Source organism: Aulonocara sp. 'chitande type north' Nkhata Bay, linkage group LG2 (genome assembly GCF_057382095.1).
Source record: "Aulonocara sp. 'chitande type north' Nkhata Bay isolate Kocher_YH1m ecotype deep benthic linkage group LG2, A_spYH_male_GT1.1, whole genome shotgun sequence".
Classification (NCBI taxonomy): Eukaryota; Metazoa; Chordata; class Actinopteri; order Cichliformes; family Cichlidae; genus Aulonocara; species Aulonocara sp. 'chitande type north' Nkhata Bay.
Genome location: NC_141345.1, coordinates 29,846,276 through 29,873,096, shown reverse-complemented (window position 1 = coordinate 29,873,096; position 26,821 = coordinate 29,846,276). Strand labels below are relative to the sequence as shown.

The following is a 26,821-nucleotide window of genomic DNA, read 5'->3' as shown; positions in this document are numbered from 1 at the left end:
TTTATTTTTTTTATAATGTTGATGATTATGGCTTACAGCTTACGAAAACCCCAATGTCAGACAACCTCCTGCAGAATCAGGCACTGGCAGGGGTAGCCATCTGCAGCAACAAGTTGGGGGGTGAAGACAGGAAGACAGGACTATAGTGTCTTTCTTTTTCAGGCAAAACAGATTCAAACGTTAAATAAGCTTTCCGAGTCAGAAAGAGCAGTTGGGCGGGGCTTCTGTGAATAACATTTAACTAAAAAACCTGTTTTTCAGTAGCAAAAGCTTTTATAATCTTCTAAGAAGCATCAAAGCATATTAATGGTGCAGGGAAACCAAATAATTCTTTATTTACTTAATTTTTTTTAAAATTGTGAAATGCTGTTTGCATTACAGGAAAGGAATCCAAATAGAGGAAACAATGAAAAGCCCAACACATCATCTTTAATGTCCACATACAGAAACATATTATAGCCAAAATCACTGCAGCAGGACAGAAATCTGATTTCAGGTATTTATTGATTTAACTGGTTTTATGAATCTGAATTTAGTGCTTTTAAAAGGATCATTACCTTTTCTTTTTTTCTAGCCTGCTGTGTTCCCATTCACGTTTCATCTCTGTGGGTCAGGCTGACCTCCACCCTGGAAATGATTATCTACAGCACAGCATGACCCACAGAGACAACACCACAAACACCGAGTGAAACAAGACACAAAGAAGAACATACACATGGCATATTAAAAGGGGAAAAAAACAAAACAAAAAGAACCCACACATTCATACACTGGCTTCTCCACCAGTCCCACCACTAAGGCACATTTACAGGTGATTTGTTCACAGAGTGAGGAGGAGACTGATCTGCAGACACAAATGAACATGCAGGACAGATAACACACACTGAATCAATATGTGTCATCAATAATCAAACGAACTTGTCCAGCAGTCAGTTGACCTCATCCACAGGATCAGTAAAGTCTTTGGTACCAATAAGGACACTTAGAGATACAATCAATCAATCAAAATGAAGTACAGCTAATCAGTCAACAGAGAAACCAACCATCACCGATAATCTATCATTTTTCTTTTTTTTCCTGTTTTGTTGGAATCAAAACGAGCAGATAATCAATCAGTGCTGATTAATTAGTAATAGAATCTATTGAGGAACAGACTCTTGTTTCATTTTGGATTAAACTTTGGCTGTAAAAAGAAAAGAAACATTGATCACTGATTGAAAACCTGATTTTTAAAAAAGGTAAAACAGACACACTCAATAACCCCTAATTCTCCAGCAGTAAAGCCCAGACCACATGACCCTGAGGGCCGCTCTGATTGTCTGATTTTCAAAACAAAAGTCTTGTTTAGGAAATATCCCAGCAGCAGCGTCTGACGCACAGATGGTGGGAGCTGATTGGTTCCAGCTGACCAATCAGAAATGAGTCCTTAAGGCCCCGAAAAAACTCCACAAACCATGAGTCTGTTTGTGCAAAAACCCAAAAAACAAAAAAAAGAAAAATCATGGAAACAGTCCAGTAGTTCTGGAGCAGAACCAGAACTTAAAGCTTCAAGTGTCAGAGGCACGGTGTGAATTTCAACCTGGTCCCAGTGCCACAGATCCTTCATGGCTTTCCCACATCCACGGTGATCATAGTGAAAAGGTCAAGCTTCTGGATGCTCACCACCTGGTAATTCAGAGAGCTTATGCCGTCTTTGTACATGGTCTCTCGAGTGTGAGCAATCCGGTTAAACCTGGAACCAAAAACAGCATCCAGACCCTTCAGAACCAACAGCCTCACTCTTAAAACCACATTTAGCCATCATTTTAATTAGCAGTATGAATATTGATGAGTAATGGTACTTGTTAGACAATTGTGGATCATTATGGTTGTCAGTGTGCAAGATGATTAGGTCTTTAGCATGAATGCTCACCTCTGTTTTCTACACAGACATACATTCACTTTTCACTGATCACATCACATGCTCACACACACACACACATCACACGTTCACTGTTGCGGACACACACGACATATGTTCTGCAGGAGGGGGCCAGAGTTGGAGGCCTCTGAGGTTGGGTGCAGAACTCACAGCTCTAAGATTCCAACTGGGCTCCCCGTGCGCAAGTTAAAACCGATCGATCTCTGTTCGTCTTGCTTTGTTCACGGGAATAAGTCTCTGAGTCAGCGAGGTCTATAAGTGTAGACCTAACAGTACTGATAACAATAATAACACATTTTTTGTGGGCGCCTTACTAAAACCCAAGGTCAGTGTTCAAAGCATAGAAGACAAAGAGTAAAAAGGATTTAAAAAAACAAAAAAACAAAACACCATTAGACAATAATTGGAGTTGATGTTTAAAGAGAGTGAGCCAGTTTGAAGATGCATTTTTAGTTTTGAATTGAATAAGGGAAAAGAGCCTGTGTTTCTAATATCAGGTGGAAGTGAATTTCCGAGCTGGGGAACAGAGCAGCTCAAAGCTCTGTTCCCAAAAGTGGTGAGATGGGTGCGGGGAACAATAAGGTGAGTATCAGAAGAAGACATAAGGGAGCGGAAGGGACTAGCAACACAAGCAGGGAGGAGCCAGGTTATGGAGAGATTTGAAAGTGAAAAGCAATATTTTAAAAGTGATTCTAGACACTACAGGCAGCCAGTGAGGTGGCTGAAACACAGAGGTGATGTGCTCTCTGAGGGTGTGGGCGAGTTACGATCAAGGCTGCAGAATTCTGGAGTTCATCAAGGGACTTGTTAGGGAGACCAAAGAGAAGAGAATTACAATAATTCATCCAAAAAGTGACAAAGCCATGGACAAGGATGACAGCAGCATTGAGGGTAGGGCTGCCACAAACGATAATTTTGATAGTCGACTAGTCACCGATTATTTTTGCCATGAGTCGACTAATCAGATCATGCATCCATTGGACGTAAAACGTACAGCTTACTGCACCAGCATGGATCTGCTCTTATATAACTATCATTAGCTTACAGCTTTGAGTGTTTAAGGTATGTGCTAACTAAAAATAAAGACAAGATGATAGTTTATTCAATTTTAATGAAATTAGCAGATTGTCTTGGTGGAGTTTAATAAACGCAGCCGTCTGCTCCTTGCTATCTAAAATATAACAGGACACCGGAGAATATTCTCGAGCATCTCACACTTCTGATAATCAGTTGTCTGCTTGATGTTTATTCAGCTGTGTAAAAACTTTAATCTCAGCCAAACCGATTTACTCAGGAACAAATAAAATACTAAAAAAAACCAAACAATAACATTTTAAGTTATCTAAGTGACTCATATATCATGTTTAACCTGAGTAGCGAAAGACGGCGGTGGGTCTGAAAACGATTTACCAAGAGTTCGATGTTTTCACGAGCTCTAGTGAGCCTTGAACCCCGGCTAGCTATCGAGCTAGTGGGTAACAGACGTCTCCGAAAACGTCGGAGCGCTTTTGAAAATATGTGGTTAGGGGTGGGTTTTTATAATAGATTCATTGATTAAAATCGATTCTGGCTTGGATAACGTAAAATCGATTCATTAAAATCCTGAATCGATTTTTTTAATATAAATTTATTTTGCCCAAAATGCCAGAATCTCTGGTGACATCTCACAAAATTTCAAGAACCACCAAACAGTTAAGACAGTAAATGAGAGCAGGAACACGGATTCTGCACATAGACTTAAACACACAGCGCGACCCGCGGATCAGAATCAGATGTTGCCTTTCTCACAGTCGGGGCTGAAAGCCGACAGCTCGCTGATTCTGATCTGTCGGCGGGTCCGCGCTTTGTGTTCACGCCCTTAATGAGCCGATTCTAAAGCTGTTAGTTTGATCTCTCTCCAAACAATATTGACCGAACCAGCAGCAAAAGAAGATCCAAACGCTTCACATAAACATCGTCATGAATTCACTCTGACTTTTACTGTTTTGCTTCCACCGCGATGCACAGCTCTCTCTCTCCCTCCCCCCTCTCTCTCTCTGTACTTCAAGAACAGTTTCCCTTTCTTCATTATTCGCTTGCTTGTTACGCAAAGTCTACTGTTGTTTACAGTGCTGTCAGCCGCTGTTTTTTCCCTTTTATATTCTTCCGAAAAGAAAACCTAATTTCTGCTGTTCAATACTGAACAAATTTAAACTTTTTAAAATTATTCAAAATGCAAAACGCTTAACCGTGTCTCTAATAAAACCGCTGTAACGTCAGAGGTAATGTTCATATGTTGATTAATGGTTTTCTTTCGTTTTTGATGTACTGCAGAATATTTTTATAAAATCCCAGGCCAGGAAAATCACCTTCATGTTTTTCTGTGTTTTATCTTCAGCTACTTTGACACAAAGGCCTCTGCTGTGATGCTCACACCTGTGATAAAGTCTTGCGTGTGTCAGCTTCCTTTTTATTGATACAAAAATATGTAAATGTACTGATCTGAATTATAATATTTCTGACTGTCAAAATTTCCCAGATTTAAATCGAATCAAATCAAATCGTGGATCGAATCGATTCGGGACCTTGTGAATCGGAATTGAATCGATTCTAGAAATCAGTGACGATACCCAGCCCTATATGTGGTGTCTTGATAAACTGAGCAGATATTTGAAGTTTACACAGCTACATTCTCGCCTGAAAATATGTTAAATGTTTATTTTGTGACCCAGAAAGAATAATTAAAATATCAAATATCAAAACTAACTAGCTGCCGCCATTGTTGGAAACTGAGCAGGGCCGCTGTTACGGCCCTAGCTGGGCCTCCTGATACTGCCCTTGTGTGGGCGTGGTGTTTTTCTCCACCTCCTCCTCTTTTGCTCCACCCCCCGTCTCTCTCTTGCTCTTCTTTCTCCCCAGGACACAGCTGCTGCTCATTGGACTCATTTACCACCTGGGCCCAGTCAGCAATCACCTCTCGGAGGTCATATAAGCTGGGGATGAGCTGTGAGCAGGGTGTGGGGTGTTCTCTGGTGTCTCTGCGTTGTGTGTGGTTAGCCTGCTCAAAGTGTGGAGTTGTGGAAACAGCATAGCTGCTTTGCGTGAGTAGTGTGGGCTTGTGGGCCTTGGCAGCAGTAAAGCCAGCTGCTGTTAGTGACAGGGTGAGCTTGTGGGCCCCTGGAAGTACCTCCTCGTGGTGTGGAGTTTTTGTTTGGTTGTTGTGTTCTTTGTTGTTGCAACCCTTTTTCTCTTTTTCCAAGTGTTATTGGTAAAACGGCGTTGCCGGCTCTTTATGTTAAGATGATCTATAATAAAGACTATTTTATTTACTGAAAACACTGGTCTGTTTTCCTTTCATTCTGTTCTGGACTCATTTGTTACTGGTCCCCTCACTCACATGCCTAGACCCTTTCGGGGGGAACGTAACAGCCGCGCTATGAATTCTGGGATAGGTTTGGCCACGAAGTATACACCCGACCCATCCTTCAAATCTGGGGAAATGAAGGGCGCATTTGTCGGCCGCATTTGTCGGGAGTCTTCGAATTTGGACAGTCTTCGTCGTGTCACTGTAACGTAATCGGCCTACAAATGCGGTCACAGGAGGATGCGGTTCCTGAATTTGGACACAGCTACGATACCGGACGCTGCTTCTTCTTCTTCGGGTTTTAACGGCAGCTGGCATCCTTGTACATGCAGTGCTGCCATCTTCTGTTTCAGTCCGTTATTACACTCTTAAATCCTACTACTTATTCCTGCGGGATCTTACAAAGCTTCAAACGATGCGCCGACTATTAAATTAGTCATCAACGATTTTGATAGTCGATGTAATCGTGACTAGTCGACTAATCGTGGCAGCAGCATGGAGGATGATGATGGGATAGAGATGACTGATGTTGCTTAAGTGGAAGATTAATAAAGTACTGTCGAGGATGACACCCAGACTCTTAACCTGAGTGGAGAGAAGGATGGAGTTGTCATCAATATTAATGGAAAACCTGTAGGATTTAGTTGAAGTGGAATCTGTGCTGACAGGTGGAGCTTCTATTTTATTACCACTGAGTTTGAGAAAATCAGAGAACTTTGGTTAATCTTCTTAAAGCAATCAAAGAGAGATGGGTGGAAGGGAGAAACTGGGTTTGGAAGAAATACACTGCAGCGGATCATCGGCATAGCAGTGAAAGTCAATGTTATATTTCCAAAGTATGCAACAGTGAGGAATAACATTGGAAATGAAATTAATGAAATTAAATCTCATGTGACAAGTTTTATATGAAGTGAAAACAGTTCAGGAGTGGGTGTACTCCAGCGTGACTCCCTGTCATCATGCAGAATAAACGACAGTGTGTGTTGTGTGTGTCTGGTATAACAAGCAGAGTTGTGTGAAGATGATTTGGGTCTGCACCTCTGTGGGTTTGGATCATTCATCTTGTCTCTGTTGTGTCGGATCATGCGGCACTTCCCGATTTCACCGGTGGCTCTGGAGATGGACATTCCTTTAGATGCCACCCTGAAAACACAACAGTTTTTTTAAAAGAATATATTTAAACTGTCTTTCTTTGATTTATATTTTTTAAATATAATAAAGATGGTAATAATTAATTTGTAGCATTGAATTATTTTTTGGTAATTTAAAAAAAATGTTATTATTGTCCAGGCATGCATTTTTTTTTTCTTCATAATTTTATAATATATTTTATAATATAATATTTTCCAAGTGTTTGTAAATGTTACATATTTCCTTTTTGCCCCATATAAAAATGTTCTTTTCAAACGTGGGTAATTTTCATGCACATATTTATTCATTTTTATGATGATTCATTAGCTGATGAGTGGATAACAACACATATTTGCTGTCAATTCAAATCAAATAAAAGCCTCAGACACATAAAAACTGACACTGGAGCTGTGGTTGACCTGTAGACTGTGGATCATGTGACATGTGTATAAAGACGGTATGTGATGTAGGGCGGCTCGATTATGGCAAAAATGATAATCACGATTATTTTCACTGAAATTGAGATCTCGATTATTTGACGATATTTATTTAACCCTAACGACCTACCATAGAACCAAGTCCGCCAGAGCTTATATTATTTTTTTACATGTTGTAGTGCCATTTGTGGGAGCATTTCAAGTTGCTATACAACTGTTATAGCCCATATTTTAATAATATGTATGCATTAAGTCCATAGTAACTACATTAATTGCAAAAAAGTGCAATAAACTACAAAAAAAATTGAAAATCGTTTTTGTTTTGTTTTTTTACATATATTTCTACTTGGAGAAATTTAAGAGGCTTATCCCTCAAAACTTTAAATACAAAAAAGTTGCAAAAAATAGTTTACAACAACAGGGAATTTATTTTGAGTGTCTTCATAGTTTTATTTTGGAGATACAGCAATTTTTATATACTGCAGGAAAAACAAAAACAATCCTATGATGCAAATTTGCAAAGAAAACAGCATGTGCATCAAAATAAACTATTTCCAGCAGTGCAAGCATCCCAGAAACTATTCAGAAAAGTCAAACATGACCAGTATAGGCTTTTAAGGCCTACAAGTTAAAAAAAACAACTACATTTTCCGCGAAAATGACGTCACTTCCGGTTTCGGGCAGGAAATGGCGGACATGCGATAGTTAGCGGTGACGTCTGTTTCAATGTGGGAAGTGTTACGAACAGCTGATCGGATCGGCAAAGCGTGTTTCTGGAATATTATGTTTTTGTTCCTGCAAGCGCTTTTTATGCAATTTTTGCAAAGCTTTATGTGGAAGGAAACCGTGACCGAGGACAAGCTGATGGCATAAGATGTAAGTTTCATATGCAAAACAAATTATTGCGCTAGCTTACACAGTTCAGGTTCTACAGGGATTTAAAAATAGTTACACAAAACGGAGCGTGCAGCTCTGACCGGCTTTAAAGGGTTAACAATAACAATGTATTGAATAATAACTTTAAAAAATAATATAAAATAGTGTGCAACACCACTGAAGTTTTTTTTTTTTTTTTTTAAACTCTCTTTTCAACCAACGGCAGTCACTCTCCAAATAACTTCTGCTTAGCTTTCCGAGCTTCCCTCGGGTCCTCTTAATCAGCGGTCTCCAACCTTTTTTGCGCCACGGACGGTTTATGCCCGACAATATTTTCACGGACCAGCCTTTAAGGTGTTGCGGATAAATGAGGGAGGGGCTAATAATCGGCTCAGTCATTTTTAATGATTGTTGAAAGCCCAGATCGTAATCGTGATTAAAATTCGATTAATTGAGCAGCCCTAATGTGATGCGTTTGTAATGACACGAGCGAGTCCGCTGCAGCATGTAAAGCAGAAAATGTACCTGTTGTAGATGTCATCGTCCTCTCCTCCCCAGCCCCAATAGTTGTTGGGAAAGCCGTTGATCTTCAAGTATTGCTCTTTACTCAACGAGGAGACGCCTCCAAAATACTGATTGTACGGTAACCTGCAGAGGACAAACAGGTCATTAAAGCTGACCGACATGATCGATCTTGGATATTAAAGGCAGAGGAGCTAAAATGGCTCATTTCAGACAAAGCATGAACTGAGGGACTGCACCAAGGCCTAATATAAGGTAAATTATTATTATTCTAAACTGTGAATCGTGCAAAGTGACTCTAATAAAGTCAAGAAGAAAAACATAAAGCTGGACATGATAAGGCCTCACTCAGCTGCAGCCTGCAGAGCATAGAGGAAGCAGCTTTCACTTGTTCTCATAACCAGTTACCATCCTGTATTTGTACAAAGCAGTTTTGTGTAAACACTTCGTGTCGTGATCTGAGTGACAGTGGACATTTTTTCCTTCCATGCTCAGCCTGTTTTTCACAGAACAACAGCAGGAGGTGAAATGACACACATCAGCTTCTTTGGGCTTCCTGACAGGAAATGCTGCTGCTCAGGGACAGCGGTGACAGGAAACAGGAAGGGAGGTTTTCTTTCAGTACCCACCTCTTTCTCAGTGGTTTCAAAGTCTGTCTGTTCTCTTCACTAGAACTACACACTGTCTGCACGATTAACCCGGCCCACAATACAGATTCAGTGCTGAGCACATCCAGACCTGAGTACTGACACATCAGCTCTGCGGGATGATCCGATGCCAAAAATGGCACTTTCGTTTCACATCTCACAGCGAGACCAAAGACAAGGATTTTTAGAAAGAAAAAAAAAAGACCCTCATTTCTCAGCTAGGAATGCTTCAAGGAGGCTTTTTTTTTTTAAATTTATCTCCAGCAGCAAGTCTCTTTTACTCCAAAACTGTGACTAATGAGTTCAATCACTTTTGTGTTATATAATTATCCCAGCCTCAAACACAGCATTACAGTCAGCAGCTGCACAGCCTCTCCTGTGTTGCAATGCAGTCAGACAGGCTGGAGGATCCAGCAAGAAAAAGGAAGAGGATGTTTTTCCTCAAAAACTTCTAAATGCATGCAAGCAGGGGTCATTTTTTACAGTTCCAGGGTATTGTTATGAACTAATCATGAGATAATTCTGCCTGACCTTGTGTTCGACCTTGGGTTACATAGCTGAGATAAACACGACTCCTTTAAAAGTCTCCTCCCAAAACATGTATCTGACAGGTATACGGCACATACTGTGCCTCTCTCAGCTGACCTCAACAGAACAGAGTTTGACACCATCAGCTCAAAGCATGACAAAGAGATCCTCAATAACAGGGTCAGGTTACAAGAAATTGATAAACCATTACTGTCTGTCTCCGTCCCATCTCGATGCACTAAAGTTGCTTTGAAGACAACAGTAGACTGCAAGTTATTGCAGACCTGGTCCCCGACTTTGAAGTAATCACTTCAAATCAACGAGATCCCAAGTTCATTGGAGATGGTCACAATAAATCTGCTTGTCTTGCACCTCCATTCAGTTTTCCGTAGCGTAACTGTCGTTTAAGTTTCTCATCCCTTTATTTCCTGTGGCGTCTCACCTGAAGCCGAACTTGTCCATGGACACAGACAGGTGCCGAGGCTGGCTGAAGCACTTGTAGGTGTTGCGGTCGTCCATGGGGATGAGGTCGACATCGCTGAAGACGAAGCAGTTGTAATCGTACTCCTTCAAGGCCTCCGCGTAGCCAATGTTCAGCAGCTTGGCTCTGTTGAAGGTCTCGTCGCCATCCTGACACACACACAGGTAATCACGGGGTTAAAAGTGCAGCACTGGTTAAAGAACAGAGTGTGAAGTTAGTCACAAAAAACACTTTCAAACTTGACCTGTATCGTAGAGTATATAATATAGATCAAATGTAATGAATCCATCACCAGGCAAACAATGATGTTTTTTTGTCTCCTTGTACAGCAGCTTCCTGATCGACCGGTTTGAAGAATGTTAGACAACTTGAACTGTACAAATATGCAGAAACTGATATGCGTAAAAGCCTCCCTCGAGGTAATACAAGATAAAGCTCAGTATGACCTTAAAACATTGCAGGATTTTGAGACAACACAAACAGTTTAATGAAATTTTACTGGGTTTAAAAATGTTTATGTCTGCGCTGACGTACGACTATCGTGTCATAAGATTACAGGGGCTACTTTCAATGCAGCCTAATCTGCATCACCCATTTAGTGGTGACAGACTTTGAGTCTCCTGCTACACTCTTAATCACTTTATGCAAGTTTGCAGCATTTTTCTTGCATTTAGTGTACTTTCTGCTTCATATGAAAAAAAATGACTTCCTTCAAAGAGAGAGTGAAGTCAGAAGAGCCGTTTAAGGACAATAAGACAGCACGAAGCTGCTCCAAATAGAGGTTATTACAGTGCACAGAAACTTTAAACAGATGGACGAAAACTAGAAAAAAAATATAGTTAATCCCAGCATGATGGATCATTCAAGCTATTAGACTGAGTCTTCTGGATTCCTCGGTGACTTGTTACCAGCCACCCAAATCTTCATACTGCCTCGAGGTGATAAATAAAAAACATTTAAGTCACACATCTGCACTACCCCATAAAGTAAATAAAGTTGGTCTGACAGCTTCAAGTCACATTGATCAAATAAAATCCTGTGTGTCTACACTCTTCACAGGCACAATGCCCAACAAAACATCCTAATAGATAGGATTTCTATCGCACACTAGGGGAGTTTAAGGAAAGTTGACCTTTGACCTGGATGTCTACACTACATGGCCACCTGGCGGAATGACAACAATACAGGGAGTGCAGAATTATTAGGCAAGTTGTACTTTTGAGGAATAATTTTATTATTGAACAACAACCATGTTCTCAATGAACCCAAAAAACTCATTAATATCAAAGCTGAATGTTTTTTTAGTTTTAGCTATTTTAGGGGGATATCTGTGTGTGCAGGTGACTATTACTGTGCATAATTATTAGGCAACTTAACACAAAACAAATATATACCCATTTCAATTATTTATTTTTACCAGTGAAACCAATATAACATCTCCACATTCACAAATCTACATTTCTGACATTCAAAAACAAATCAGCGACCAATATAGCCACCTTTCTTTGCAAGGACACTCAAAAGCCTGCCATCCATGGATTCTGTCAGTGTTTTGATCTGTTCACCATCAACATTGCGTGCAGCAGCAATCACAGCCTCCCAGACACTGTTCAGAGAGGTGTACTGTTTCCCTCCTTGTAAATCTCACATTTGATGATGGACCACAGGTTCTCAATGGGGTTCAGATCAGGTGAACAAGGAGGCCATGTCATTAGTTTTTCTTCTTTTATACCCTTTCTTGCCAGCCACGCTGTGGAGTACTTGGACGCGTGTGATGGAGCATTGTCCTGCATGAAAATCATGTTTTTCTTGAAGGATGCAGACTTCTTCCTGTACCACTGCTTGAAGAAGGTGTCTTCCAGAAACTGGCAGTAGGACTGGGAGTTGAGCTCGACTCCATCCTCACCCCGAAAAGGCCCCACAAGCTCATCTTTGATGTTACCAGCCCGAACCAGTACTCCACCTCCACCTTGCTGGCATCTGAGTCGGACTGGAGCTCTCTGCCCTTTACCAATCCAGCCACGGGCCCATCCATCTGGCCCATCAAGACTCACTCTCATTTCATCAGTCCATAAAACCTTAGAAAAACCAGTCTTGAGATATTTCTTGGCCCAGTCTTGACGTTTCAGCTTGTGTGTCTTGTTCAGTGGTGGTCGTCTTTCAGCCTTTCTTACCTTGGCCATGTCTCTGAGTATTGCACACCTTGTGCTTTTGGGCACTCCAGTGATGTTGCAGCTCTGAAATATGGCCAAACTGGTGGCAAGTGGCATCTTGGCAGCTGCACGCTTGACTTTTCTCAGTTCATGGGCAGTTATTTGGCGCCTTGGTTTTTCCACACGCTTCTTGCGACCCTGTTGACTATTTTGAATGAAACGCTTGATTGTTCGATGATCACGCTTCAGAAGCTTTGCAATTTTGAGACTGCTGCATCCCTCTGCAAGATATCTCACTATTTTTGACTTTTCTGAGCCTGTCAAGTGCTTCTTTTGACCCATTTTGCCAAAGGAAAGGACGTTGCCTAATAATTATGCACACCTGATATAGGGTGTTGATGTCATTAGACCACACCCCTTCTCATTACAGAGTTGCACATCACCTAATATGCTTAATTGGTAGTAGGCTTTCGAGCCTATACAGCTTGGAGTAAGACAACATGCATGAAGAGGATGATGTGGACAAAATACTCATTTGCCTAATAATTCTGCACTCCCTGTACCTCTGCCTTTTTTGGGGGGGGTAAAAAGTATCTCATTGAAGTGTAACATAAGTGTCTCAGGTGACTGCGGGTTTCCCCAACATTATAAACCGTATATTTGCATAATAACTGAAACAAGCTCACTGAATGAACAATGGGCTGTGAGGAAGACCTCACCATCTCTAAATCGAGGACAGAACCTAAGGGTACATCTTTCACCATCTTACAATGCTGTTACTGCAGCCATTCTCCAACTGTTTGTGAATGGTACTCATGACCATTGTTCACAAACAGACCAGCAGTGAATCCAACACTCCTTCACTGATCCTGGTCCAGTTGTCCTTCATGATGAATAAAGGAGCTGTGAGCAGCCACGTGGGATGGATGAGAGAAACTTCAGAACTTCATGCCTGCTGCTGCTGTGCTAATAATAACTCGGGTTTCTATGGGAGCAGTAAACAGACCTCAGGTGATTACGCAACAAACGTGAGCACTGAGCAGGTGTGAAGGGAGCCTAAAGATGAAGGTTGATGTACATCTACATAAACGTAAATCTTCAGATTTTCCATCCAAAAGTACAGAAGCCAATTAATGGGTAGTTTCTAAAGTCTAAACCTGACCAAGGTGTATGGAGGGCCTAAACATAACTGAGTTCTTGTTAGTGACTAATCTTAACAAAGTAGTTTTTAATGCTCTAACCAAACAAGCGTTCTTTTTAAAAGACTAAACTAAACATATTTATTTTTAGGGCAAAATCAACCCAACAAAGGAGTTGTGTTTCAGCTGACAAGCACACAAAGCTAGAGATCCTTCAGGTGACTTCATGAGGCATGAAGGCAAGTTGAGATCTGCAGCTGCTGCAGATATCTGCATCACAGCAGCTCTGTAGCATGCTTTAACAAGTGTAATCATGCAAAAAAATAAGAAGTGCGCCCGAAGGGAACTGATAAAATTCCTGTTGCCAGAATGAAAAGATCCACAAAGAGGTTAGTAAAGCTTCACAGGAAACAAATACAGTAGAAACAAGTTGGAGCAGATAGAAAACAAGAGAAGAAGGAAGCCTGTATTACCAGTGCGACCCCCTCAGTCAACACCAAACGGGGGTTGAGCCTCAGCGTCTCCAGGGCCACAACCATTGATCAGAAAGGCCTGACATGCAAAGGGAGGGGAGGTTGGAGGGGTGAGGAGGGGCAGCAAGATAAGCACAGTGAGGAGGAAGAGGAGGAGGAAGGACACACACACAAGAAAGAGAAAAACAACAACTGTGAGTCACACAGAGAAACAAAGCAGAAGAAGAAAGTTCAGAAATCAGTCAGGTGATTGACTATGACGTTCAGTCTTCAGTCACTGGGGTCCATGCAGTTACAACAACACACACACACACTACATACAACAGCTGCGTGTGCCAGATGATGTTTGTAAACAGTCACTATCACCACATATATTTACTGAGTGTTAAATATTTATGATTCAAACCCTTCAATTTAAAATGATTATATTACAAAACTATTGTTTGTCATCTTCCATTCAATTGTGTGAAATTTTCATCAGCGACAGCCTCCTGCTGGCCTACGTGCAGACCGATGTTATATTAGCATTTATCTTAAATTAAGTTTTGTGTATGTTTACGTTAGCATATACCTACAGAGAAGGTAAATCAGCAGATATTTGAATGGAGGCTGGGAAACATTTGGATTAGGTTTGGATACATGCAGAGTGACTGCAGGTAAATTAGAAGATATTTGAATAGAGTTCCGTGGTATAGAAAGGCAAAACACTGAGGTCTTTGTTGACTGGAAAAGCAGGTGCTAGTTTACTCGTGTTTACTCGTCTCTGTTATTTAAGTTTTCTGCAAATGAACTCCCACGTATTTAGCGAATATTCATTCGTTAGGTCACCTGGGTTCACCTGGGTAGGTGTAAACTGACCCTGATTCTGTCTGCAGGTGGGGCACCAGCTCATTTACATGTAAATAACACCCGAGCTTGCTTATCCGTCCTCAGAGGCCTGGTGGCTGGCTTTCATCAAACCAAGCAGCAAAGATCCTCAGACCAAGCACGCAGATTGTAACTATACGCAAAGTTCTTATTCCCACACAGACAGCCGAAAGCAGCGCCCAGAGGCACAACATTTGGGAGCAATAACAAATTTCTAACAAGTTTTTAATTGATGGCCTCTACTGCATATCACAAGCTCTCCGGATGCTGTGTAAACACATTTTAACATTTCAACTATGCAAAGATCCAGAAACACTGGTGACTTCTGAGCCCCAAAACTAAAAACTGTCCTTTTATTCAAGTAATCAAAAAATAATCAACACAGATGAGAGTTATTAATTTTGAATTTTTATTTCAATTCAGTTTTGTTTCCCTTTGTAGGATTTATCAGGAACAGGATCTAAGAAGCTGAGAAAAGACATTACTATCCAAACACAACACTTGATGTCACACAGACACATTCGTTTGTTTAGTTAAACGCATCATCATCACCTACATCTTGGAGTAGCAGAATCTGTCAGCTTATCAAACTGTACAACAATAGTTTATTTTGATAATAATTTGCCTGAGTGGGTTTTGTTGGGCTTAAAATAGATTTAAGCGTATTTACTTCAGTCCTGCTAAGAGAGATGTTAAATAACTCCTCTGGTAATCTATAAGTGGTGGGAGTAACTGCAATACAATGAATCTTCCTAGTAATCAGAGTCCAATCTAAACCTAAAATTGTTTGAGATGGGTGACTGATCCGACTCGAATTTCAGCTCCAAAGCCACTAACGCTGTTAGTGTTGCTCCAGTTTGTGTTGTGCTGATAAGCCTTCTGCACAACACAAAACACAGTGAACACACCCTCTCTGTGTACTCTCTGTGTACTGGGAGTGTACACAGTACACAATTCAGTTTCCAAGAATTCACAGTAAATTCTGCTGATTGAAGAAGCTTCGCGTAAGAAAGAAGTTTAGAGTTCTTACTGTGAGATACTCTGTGAACCACCTGTGGATTTTTATGTTAAACAATCATGATGTGATTGAAGAGTAGACAGAGAAGTTCAAAGGTATTTCATTAATTGTTCCAGGATTGAAGCCTTTTTTTAACCACTGTTCTCCACCCTAAGAGGAACTTTAAGAGCTTTACATCTGATAGCCACTGCTCCTTTTTAGTTATAAGATGGGGTCCAGTTCAAAAAGAGGCAAAAAAATAAATAAATAAAGATTATCATCTTATTTTTAAACCCCATGGCTTGCTTTCATTACTTATTTTTCTTGTTAATCTAATACTCAATAGTAATTTTAAAGGTAGTTACTGCATTAATAAAAAGTTTGATTTTGTACAGAGGACTTATTATAAATGGTTTATTCCTGTTGTAAATCAATAGTTAGCTACATGAATAGCTTAACTGACTGGTATTTCTGGTCAGAAGTAGCAAGATCAACCCCCTGCACACACCCCCATCAGTCACATTTGATAAACTTCTTTTTATCACTGACAGCTGCACACTGCAAAACAAACTCCTGCCATCGCACAGTAAGGGGGAGTGATAGTGAGGAGGAAGCACCCAGACACAACAGTGTATTTAATGTCTCCAAACTGATTATTTCATGTAAGCAACAAGCTGAAGCTTGAATTCCAGGAATGTATCTGGCGTTGTGAGGCTAAAGAGCCATTCATGCCAACACTGGCGTCACACAGGCAGGAGACCTGATGTATTATTTTACTATTTGTGAAACCAAACTCTGGATAAACATGCTCTCTCTCATTTCATTTTTACGCAAAGAGGCCAACAGTCCACCCTGTCAAGTAAACAGTGGAACTTATACACACAGGATTTTAATTGTCCCTTTGTTCTCATGTATGAACACACATCGCAAGTGTACCTGGTTGATGACGTAGATCCCGTAGTCGAGCTGCTGCCTTTGCAGGATCGGGTGCAGATAGTACAGCCAGTACTTAAGGTGCTCTTCTCGGTTGCGGAACGGGATGATGATGGCCACTTTCTGCAGCGCCTCGCAGTCTTTGGGTTTGAAGCGTCCGCCCGGCTGCACGTTGGGGTTCTCCTTTTTTATCAGCTCCAGGTTTACAGGAATGTTAAACTCCACTCGCAGGGGACCCACTGAGGACACAAACACCAACATCAGAGAGTCTGACTACAGAGTAAAGGATCAGCACAACCTTTTCAGGTGGCCACAGCAGAGAGCTTCACCCACAGGCAAAAAACTGAGACAAAGTATTATTTAAAAAAAAAAAAAAAAAATAGAGTGTAGAAAAACAAAAAGTTAAATAATATATAAATATACAACAACTAGGCCTCATTCACTAACATCCACATGGAAAAATACAGTAGGATAAGCTAATGAATAAAAATTATTCCAAATATTCTGGGAGACAGGCAGGTACCCTGGGAGTGCTGGACAGGGCCATAGAAGGCCCTTAGCCCATATGGCATTAGCCATAGAATACCAGAACTGGCAGGTCCACCACTGGCGTCCTGCTCGTCACAGATGAGAGCAGCTTCACCGTGAACACATGTGACAGCCGTGAAAGCATATGGAGAAGCCGTGGAGAACAATATGTTCCCTGTAACATTGTTTAGCACGTATGTATTAGTATGTAGGGTCAGTGATAGTCTGAGAGGCATATCTATGGAGTGACGCACAGACCTCCACGGGCTCAGCAACAGCACCCTGACTGCCATTAGATATCAGGATGAAATCCTGGGACCTGTTGTCAGGCGATACACTGGTGCCGTGGGCCCTGGGTTCCCGCTGGTGCACAACAATGCCCGGCCTCATGTGGCGAGAGTATGAAGGCAGTTCCTGAAGGATGAAGGATTTGATACTACTGACTGGCCTCCACACTTGCCTTACCTAAATCCGATAGATTGCGCTCAAAACTTATGTTTGGCTTATGCCAAGTTGCAACTCAGACTGTCCAGGAGCTCAGTGATACCCAGGACACCATCTCATCTCATCAGGAGCATGGCCCAACACTGTCAGGCATGCATACAAGCAGGTGGGGGGGGGGGGGGGGGGGGGGAGGCATACAAACTACTGAGAACCGCTTTTGAGTTGCTACAATGAAATTTGGGCAAACTGGACTAGCCAGTCACACCTTGATTTTCAGGGTTCATCCCTCTGTGAGTGATAAATTTCATTCCCATCAAACGATGCGGAGTCCTTTCATGCCAAACATATCACCAAGATAACCAGCACCGCCTCCCATTAAACTCTGATGTGTTATAAGCATTATATCTGAATGAATGAAAAGAGCGGCCCCTGAGAGACGAAGTAAAATGTATCTGAGGAAAACTGCTGTGAAGAGTCTGGTCACATAATCGTCAGGACAGGTTAAATGTGTTTGTGTACGCCTGCAGCGTGTTCTTCCAGTCTGTTCTGGTTTATTCTGACTGAAATGATGTGAGCACAAACAGCAGGACAGAAAACTGTTTTTGTCCTGCAGAACATTTTCCAACCTTCTGCAGTTCTCAGTGTGTAATCAGAGAAATATGCTGCTGCAGAAAGCGTCCAAAAGTCCAAACAGCTCATTAACACACAAAGATTTGCGCTCTTCATCCAGAGAGCAGTTAGACGCTGATCTCAGGTCAACAACTTTTATACAGCCTGTATATTCACGTCATTTTCCTGAACACGGAAACATGTCTGCCCGCGCGTTACGGACATCTCTGTAACAGTGACATCATGCTAGACCAGTGCCAAGAAAACTACAGCTAGAACAGAGTCCTACTCATGTCAGATAAAATGTTCTGCTCCTCTGCAAGTCCAGAGTACAATTTCTCACCGTGTGATGACGTGTCAACAGAAACCAAACAGGACTCCCTAACAGAGGAAGCAGGAGCACAGCTGGAACCATTTTACCACATCCTTCACTGTTAGCCTTCCACTCGTGGTTTCAGCACAGTTTCACATGTTAATATGTTCATCTTTAAGCCACTTCAAGCTGCTTTCAGTTGGTCATCCCTCTGGATAAAGATTTAAGGTCAGCTATTAAAAGATGTACACCTGTGTGAGATTTGATTTGTTAAATAGAGCAGCTTGCAATCATATTTCAGGAGTTTTGAGATATCCTAATGGAGTTTTGTTTGTTTTTTATAAAGGGGGAGTTAATCTTGAGCTGAGTATTTACAGTCATATACAAAAGTTTGGGCAATGGCTCAATTTTCTCCCTATGATACAGTGAACAACAATCATAAGCATGTCATAAGTTTCAAAGACTTTATTGCTAAATAATTCACTTTTACAGTGTAGAGTCCGTATTTACAGTTGTGAGTCTCCTTCATAACGTTTTCAATCCTCCGTAGCATGCTGGACTTACCAACACTCCTAGCTAATCACAGTTTGTGCTTTTAAAGGACTGCTCGTAGGTCTTCAGTTGAATTAAAAGTTGAGAAGTTTCCTGCCAATGGATACAAACTGCTGGATAATGTCACTTTGCTCCTGGATCATTCAAGCTGGTCTTTGAGGAGATTTAAGGGCAGTCTTTAAAAAGCAGACTTGCACAGATCATTTTACTGGAGCTAGAAGAATTTGGACTGTTTTTAAGTGCTTGTTTGATTCTGAAACCCGAAGGAGCGCTTGGACCCAGAAAGAGCGAATGGCAAATCATATCCACTTAACAAGCGGATTTCAATGGTCTTTCTTTACTGTGAAAATTCAAACCTATTTGATAGTGAGGGTTCACTTCAGCCAGTTTGCCATCTATGAGATTGGAGCAAACACAAGTCACTTGACCTAAATAACCCCACAGCTGACCAATCGACTGATCCTACATACCCATTACTGACCTCTGGCTGTCAGACCGTAGATTACATGGAGCCATCTTGTGGCTCCACGTAATCTGCCCAATACTTGAGTAAATATTAGTTAGGATAATAGGAGCTTTTGGTCTTACAGAAACAAATAAGTGTTGTAGAGTGAAACCTCTTTATATGACACAATGTCTGACAGAGTTCACAGAGTCAAACCATTGATCATTTTCACTGCTCATTAATAACCAAGGAGAGCAAACTTAATCCGGCTCAAACAGAAAGAAAATGGACAGTGTGCAATGAATATTAATTGCACACTGCAAAAAATAAATGAATAAATAAATATATAAATGTCTATAGTAGATTGTAAAAAACAATCTTTTTTGTGTAGCATGAACATCCATATATTGGGTAGATAAAGCTATAAAGCTTATGAAAATACAGTTAAAAATGTATGTTTTCTGTCACATTTTCTAAAGCTGTCTGTACGAGGTCACAATTTTAAAAATCCACACTTTCACAAGTTCTCTGTGTAGTTAAAAGTCAAGATGGGTTCAGACTAGTTCGCACTCAGAAACCAAAGAGTGCGATGAAGCTGAATGTCTGTGGGCTGACAGAGCTGATCTGAGAGGTCTGAGGGGGTCCGAGAGGTCACAGCTGAGGAAACGGTGAGATCATCAGACTAATAACAAACATCCTGATCAAAGTTACACAAACTGATCAAACTGAAAGTCCAGACAAACACGCAGAGAGGACGTTTATGAAAGAGAACACAGAACTCGTACTAAAAGTGTACCTGCACTACAAAATATTTTATAACACTGTCTGCACCTGTGATTTGGAACAGACTTGTTTTAAAATCACAGTCCACCTCATAATGGACACAACTCATTCAACCAAAAATGCAAAGCACCTCATGAATGTGGATTCTCTCCTTTTAGTTGCAGCACTCTAGCTAAAACCTGCAGTAGGCTGGCGAACTGGTTCATGGGTGCTGCTATGCCAAAGTCACAGAGGTTGCAGAACAAGACGAGGACTCCAAGCTGCAGTCCAACACGGAGGAGATTGAGTGTGTCTATGGGAGGAGAGACGCACTCGAGAGCCAGCTGGTCTGAATGTTTCCGCTAAAGGGGCTCTGTAAGCGTTTTTTTATCTTATAAATTCCAACCTTGACATGAGGTGTGTGTGTGTTTGCATGTGTGTGTTTATAAAGGAAGCCTCAGGACTGGAAACCTCAGGTCAGATGTGAACAGACAGCATCTGGTTTCCTCTACTCTACCTCCTCAGAGACTCGTAAGCCTGCAAACTGCTGCTGCTTCTGTCGGCTGTTTCTCACAAACAAAGCATGGAGGACAAGCAGCTTTAGCAGAAACCCGAGCTCCAGCAGAAACTCAGAGGAGGAGCATGTACAGAGGCTCTGATTGGCTTGCATTATCTCACATCTGGAGAACATCCCAGCACCTCTGACTGCATCCCCACACCAGGAGGAGACATGAGGAGAGAGGAAACACCTTATTAGAGATCTTTAGATCACAGCTGGATGACACTGAGATTTAATGTGAGCCAAAACTACGAAGTTTAAAAGTAACCGAACACCTGGCTGCAGCTGTACGTTGTATCTCCTGAATGCTGTTTGGACTCCAATCAGATGAACTCAAGAACACACAAAACTCCCCCATAAATCAAGCCCATTCTGGTGTTTAAACTAGAGCCATCTGCAACCCCACAGATTCATGAAACCTAACGTGGAGGCAGCTCCTCGTGTTCTTCCACCTCATCTATTTAAAAAGTAACGCCACACACAACAATTACTCTCATTTTGGTTATTTCAATCTTACTGCGCGGTCATGTGATATCGAAAAAAGTTGTTTCCAGCTGGCTAAAAAATAAATAATGGGAAAATGGTAATAAAGTTGAAACTTTTCGTTGTTTTGGGATTTAGTTTGTAATTTGTAACTGTTCACAGACAAAGATGAGTTGGAAGAGGTATTAACTGGCAGTAATCCTCTTCGGCCAAAATCAGCACAATACTATCATAGGAATGATTTCTCAGCTTGGGAGATTCCGGCTCTCCGAGGAGCACATGAATGCAAAGGTGCATGCACTCTTATTATTAAAGCAAATTAATCACATTTTTGAGGTTTAAGACTGTGAGGAGTGATTAAAATTTTAATATTTTCTGTCTAATTGGTTTACTAAAAAAAAACAAAAAACAAACATTAAAGCTTTCCCACTGCTAGATTTAGCATGTGTCCATGAAATTCATACACATATGCAATTTGACAAGATTAGTCATTTGAATTCTCCTTTATGGAAGGAAAGGAGATAATGCTGTCCCATAATTCATAGTGATGCAGACATGAGAAGCCTTAATAAGGAGGAAGAATGGAGTTACACTGGATCATTTTTTTGTAATGACTTTTTCATGGTAACAAACTGTTAGCATGAAGGCAGAGCACAAGTTCTTATCAGTCGTACTTCAGAGCTATCTTTGACCTCACGACAGAAGGAGGCAGGAGGTATTTTTGGACCGAGATGTCATTTAAGCTATTTCCAGGTACACTTCAAAACATATCATGTACCACAAAACATATTTGGTTAATCTAGTCCAGGGATCTCAAAGTTATTTTGCATCATGGATCAGTGAAAGTATATAACAAAATGTGTAAAATTACAGAAAATATAACTGCTGACGGTTCATTGTCCAGACTGTCCTGTAAATATAACATATGAAGTTTTTGTTCATTCACAAAAGACTTCCTTGAACTCGCTGGGGGGGGGGAGGAGAGAGAGAGAGAGTAATTTCTATACCTGAAGGCAGAAGGTGACCTTTTTTTCTTTGTGTATCTATTACTATTGCAGGGAGGGGTCTTTTATCAATATAAAAAGCTGTAAAACCTATGAAAAATACCTGATCAAGTCTAAAGATCTCAGCTAAATTGCAAAGCCTTGTCTGTTCACCTATCCTGATACTGGAGCAGATCCTGAAGCTTGAGCTTCATATTTAGATCATACTTTTAAAACCTGTAAGTTTCATTTCTGCCAGCATCACTGAAAGTAGGTGCTCTCTAATGCCATAAAGTGGGAACAGAAAGTGATTTGTAACTCAATTGTGCAACAGGCAAAAAGAGTACAGGAATGTGGCTTTAAGGCAGCCACATTTCTGAATTAAACTCTTCAAGTGCGGTTTTCATTTATTTAATATCATAGAGGTATGGACTGTTTGTTGGACAAGATGAGCACGTGAAGGCGTCTCTTTGAGTAACTGTTCTCGCGCCTCTTCTCCACAGCAGAGTGATGTGCCATACGTAAATAATAACAACCAGTATGAACTAAGTTTAGTAGATAAAGCTACCCTAACTGTAGTTTTTGTCAGGAAAGGAAGACACGATGTCCAGTGTGCTGCTTTTTTCTGCCACGACTCATGCTGTCACAGCATCGTCAACCTGAAAAGGATAAGCGCAAGAGAATGGATGGATGGATCTTAAACAATGTCTTACCCCTGCAATAAGGCAGCATTTCCAACCTCGGGCAGTTATTTAAAAAAATCCAGCTCCACAAACCGTTTCTAAAACAACAATTCAAACACTCAAGTGACCTCATTTGTTCTTGGTGATGAAACTTAAAGGAGCAGTACAGTATCTTGCTACAGAAATACAGTGAGGTGTCGGGAGGGAACAAGTACACTATTTAAGCCCCAAATGCTTGGTTTTAATTGTTAGTAATCTGCATTTATGCCGTTAAAAAGTAAACGATCGTGAGTCGTGAAAAGCATATTTATTGTTTTTGGTAGTTGAAGCTAAAGTCTGTTTGAATAGGTTATTAAGTCACAGAAACCAATACTGTCACAATTATACTGCCCTGTTTCCTATTAAAATGTGAGGACCGAAACTAGTCAATCTCCGAGGTTTGTGCTGTTTTAAACCTTTAAACAGACTGTGGACCTCAGAACCAGGGTTCTGGCTAGTCTTACCCAGCAGGGGGGACGTCTCGGGGCATTTCTCCAGCTTCTTCACCGGCTGCTCCAAGACTTCCCCCTCTTCGGAGACTTTATCCCCGTCTTTCGCAGGCTCGAGTCCGGAGGTCACCACCGGGTTGTTATTCTGGATCTTAGGGATGTTATTACTGGACTGCTGATTCTGAACGAAGGCGAGGCGGAAATCGTAGGAGCGGACATAGAAGACCACAGTGACGGCGATGTGGAGAAAACAGAGCAGCACCACCAGCTTACAAATCCGGTGGAGGACGCCGAAGTTGACGGAGGACTCTCCGGGCATCCTGGCTCGCACAGTCCCGGAGGTGTTTCGTTAAAACCCGGCCGATGAAGCGGAAATAACGTCTGTTTCCCCTGGTCGCTTAATGTTATCTGCTTTCAGACTCCATTTTCCTGCAAGTTGTCGGGAAAGTTTCCAAGTTTCCTGTGATATCCGGTTAAAATAAGAGCGAAATGTCGCGGGAATAAAGCGAATAACCGAGACGTCAAAAACAAAAACGAGCTCCGTCACGTTCAGGTGGATGGTAAATTAATTAGTTTGCCCCTCAGTTCCGGTTTAAAATAAACTCACAGCTACGCGGCTCGGAAACTATGCGTCTCCGTTAAACGGCTCTTTTAAAGTTGGCTAACAAACGTTAACAAATCCCGCAGAAAAGTTCTGAAAAGTGCTCGAGAGAAACATCCGCACGTCAGTCAGTACCGGAGCCGGGAGCAGCAAACGTCAGTTCGGAGGGTGAGCTGCGAAGTTCCGGAGAGAGTGGATAAACTTTCGCGTGCCGCAGAGGACACTAACCTGTCAGTGTGACGAAACTATTGTGAACACCTCCGGTTTCAGACTTTCACAATAAAACACAAAACCACCCGGAGTGCCGTTTCTCTAAATGCTTACTAATAAATTATATGTTATAAATTAATCCCACTGATCTGTCAGTCAGTCAGTGAATTAATCAATCAAGAAGTCTTTTTCTATATAAAACATGGATGTATCCATTGATAAGTTTTTTTTTCTTTTATTGACAAACACTCTTTTTAATATAACACCCCCCCCCCCCCCCCCCACACACACACACACACACACTCCACCCCAAGGGAGGGAGTAGGTAGTGTCGGTTTGTTCGCATCCACAGCTTTAAAGACATATTAGGCCTTGCATTTGACCTTTACCTTCACTCTCACTGCCCAAGGCCAAAGTTAATTGAAATAAAAATTCAAGAAACCATATTGAGTGTTCACATATGAAAGGGCAACACACTTTTGTACCTGTGCAATACAGTACCCTAAAATGCCACAATGAGGCACATAGTGATTAATATAACATTTCAACCAGTTCTGCTCCAATCATATAGATAAACATAATAAAAGAAACACCTCACCATTTAATCTGTCACTGTTAATCAGCTATGTACCACATGCCTTCAAGTACTTTCATGATCATTTTTAAAGGCCACTGTCTTAGCTAATTATAGGCCAATCTCCAAGCTTCCTTTTATCTGAAGATGGTTTATTTGAAGAGATCCAGTCAGGTTTCAGAGCTCATCACAGTACAAAAAACAGCTTTAGTGAAGGTTCCAAAAGATCTTCTTATCCTAACAGTGGAGAGGCAGACCCAGGCCAAACTGTAGAGGTCAGAAGAATTGTCAGATGATTAATGAGACAACATCGAATGTAAGAACTACTAGAACTCAAATCAGAAATTATTGTTAAACATAAAAAATATACAACTGTCAAAATTATCAGAGCACCAAATCATTTAGGATGTATCAGATTATTGAATGAAATTACTCACATAATCAGTTACTTTTTTCCTATGCTAATATGCTAGGGTGACGATAACACCTGAGAATAAAATTAGCTAAACTCTTCTTAGCTCCTAGCCAGACCTTTATTTTGAAGGCAAACGCAACGATTTTCCTGGAGGAAGTTCACGGTAGTGAATTTGAAGAAGAGACTTGGCTTGCGGTTATACAAAGCAGTGACGTCTTCTTACCGCCTACAGACTTCACAAATCTTTTATTTGCGTTATGAATCATTGATCTTCCCTGAGTCAAGCTAGTTATTCTTAAGGATTAAAGGCTGTAAAGAAATTAAACGAAGAAGACGAAAAAATAAATAAATAAATACATAAAATGAAATGAAATAAATCATACTAAAATAAAATAAAATTACTTAAATCAAATGAATTACACAAAGTAAAATAAGAGATAAAAATAAAGTACATTAAGACAAAATAAAACAATGAGAAGAAACAATTTAATAAACAACCAATAAACAGGTAAACAACAACAAACAATGCTTCAGTTAAACAAACAACAGAGTTGTCGTTACTTAAGTGACAATCAGTTACGTACCTTTAAAACAATGACTACATTAATTTAATATTAATGCATTTAGACGATTAAGCAAACAAAACTAAAATAAAATAAAGTGAAATTAATTAATTGAACATTGAAAAATTGGCACAAAATAAAAACTACAAGCCAAGTAAATTATCTGAAAATAAATCATATAAACTACACAAAAGAACTTAAAAAGTATAATAAATTGTTGACATGAAGTTTATTATTACAGTCTGAACGGGCTGTGGTAATTTACGAATGTTTACTGCGCCTCCATGTGGTCAAAATGTTGAAATACAACAACAAAGTTTTCTTAATTACACCAATCTCAGTAATATCCGTTTGGGCAATAGCACATATAAATGAATGATATTGGTGGTGTCTGGCCGTGTCAAGAACTTTGTTTTAAATTCAGTCTTCGCTTTAATCCAAAAATCTATAAAAAGTTGATAAAACAGTCCCACTCTCTCAAACTTTAGCGAAGATCTGCAGCACTCAGAGATTTCAAAGATCCTGATCTGCGCCACAATGAAAATATTACATTTAATGCTAAAAAAATTATACTAATCAGGTTAAAAGACACTATATCTTTATAAGATATTTTTATCTCTATCAGATCAGATAACCAAAATTTGGAGACAACATTTTAAACCATTTTAAATGAAATTTATCCAGTTAATGATTTTATTACACTAAGATTTAAAGAACAGGTAAATCACTGTATTTTTGTAACAGTGAGTCAGAAAAATTCAGTGTAAAACAATACAGTCCTTTTGGATTGGTTGCAGGCCAGAATAGAAAAGCAGAAATTTGCTCAACAATCCATCCATCCATCTTCATCCGCTTTATCCGGGGCTGGGTCGCGGGGACAGCAGCCTAAGCAGAGAAGCCCAGACCTCCCTCTCCCCAGCCACCTCCTCCAGCTTATCCGGGGGAACACCAAGGCGTTCCCAGGCCAGCCGAGAGATATACTCTCTCCAGCGTGTCCTGGGTCTGCCCCGGGGCCTCCTCCCAGTGGGACATGCCTGGAACACCTCCTGAGGGCATCTGATAAGGATGCCTCCTGGCATCCTTATCAGATGCCCGCTGGCCCGCTGGCTCCTTTCGATGTGGAGGAGCAGCTTCTCTACTCTGAGCCCCTCCCGGATGGCC

General features: G+C 40.8%; 1 protein-coding gene across 1 annotated transcript; it reads right to left on the bottom strand.

Moving 5' to 3' along the window:
* b4galt1l (DP-Gal:betaGlcNAc beta 1,4- galactosyltransferase, polypeptide 1, like) lies at nt 1–24,145 on the bottom strand. The gene is made up of 6 exons (XM_086258647.1): nt 23,313–24,145; nt 16,452–16,687; nt 9,848–10,035; nt 8,234–8,356; nt 6,303–6,407; nt 1–1,732 (listed from the first exon to the last, which is right to left on the bottom strand). Exons 1-6 carry the CDS (start codon nt 23,614–23,616, stop codon nt 1,603–1,605), a joined length of 1,086 nt encoding a protein of 361 aa, XP_086114773.1. The 5' UTR covers nt 23,617–24,145; the 3' UTR covers nt 1–1,602.
* Between the last annotated feature and the right edge of the window lie 2,676 nt (nt 24,146–26,821).

Bases quoted from the DNA above. Each gene is read 5' to 3' on its own strand.
- b4galt1l (XM_086258647.1), bottom strand. From the start codon at position 23,616: ATGCCCGGAGAGTCCTCCGTCAACTTCGGCGTCCTCCACCGGATTTGT. The intron at 16,688-23,312 runs GTAAGACTAGCC...TTGTGTCCTCAG, and splicing joins CGAGACGTCCCCCCTGCTGG to TGGGTCCCCTGCGAGTGGAG. The intron at 8,357-9,847 runs GTGAGACGCCAC...TGTCCTCTGCAG, and splicing joins ATGGACAAGTTCGGCTTCAG to GTTACCGTACAATCAGTATT.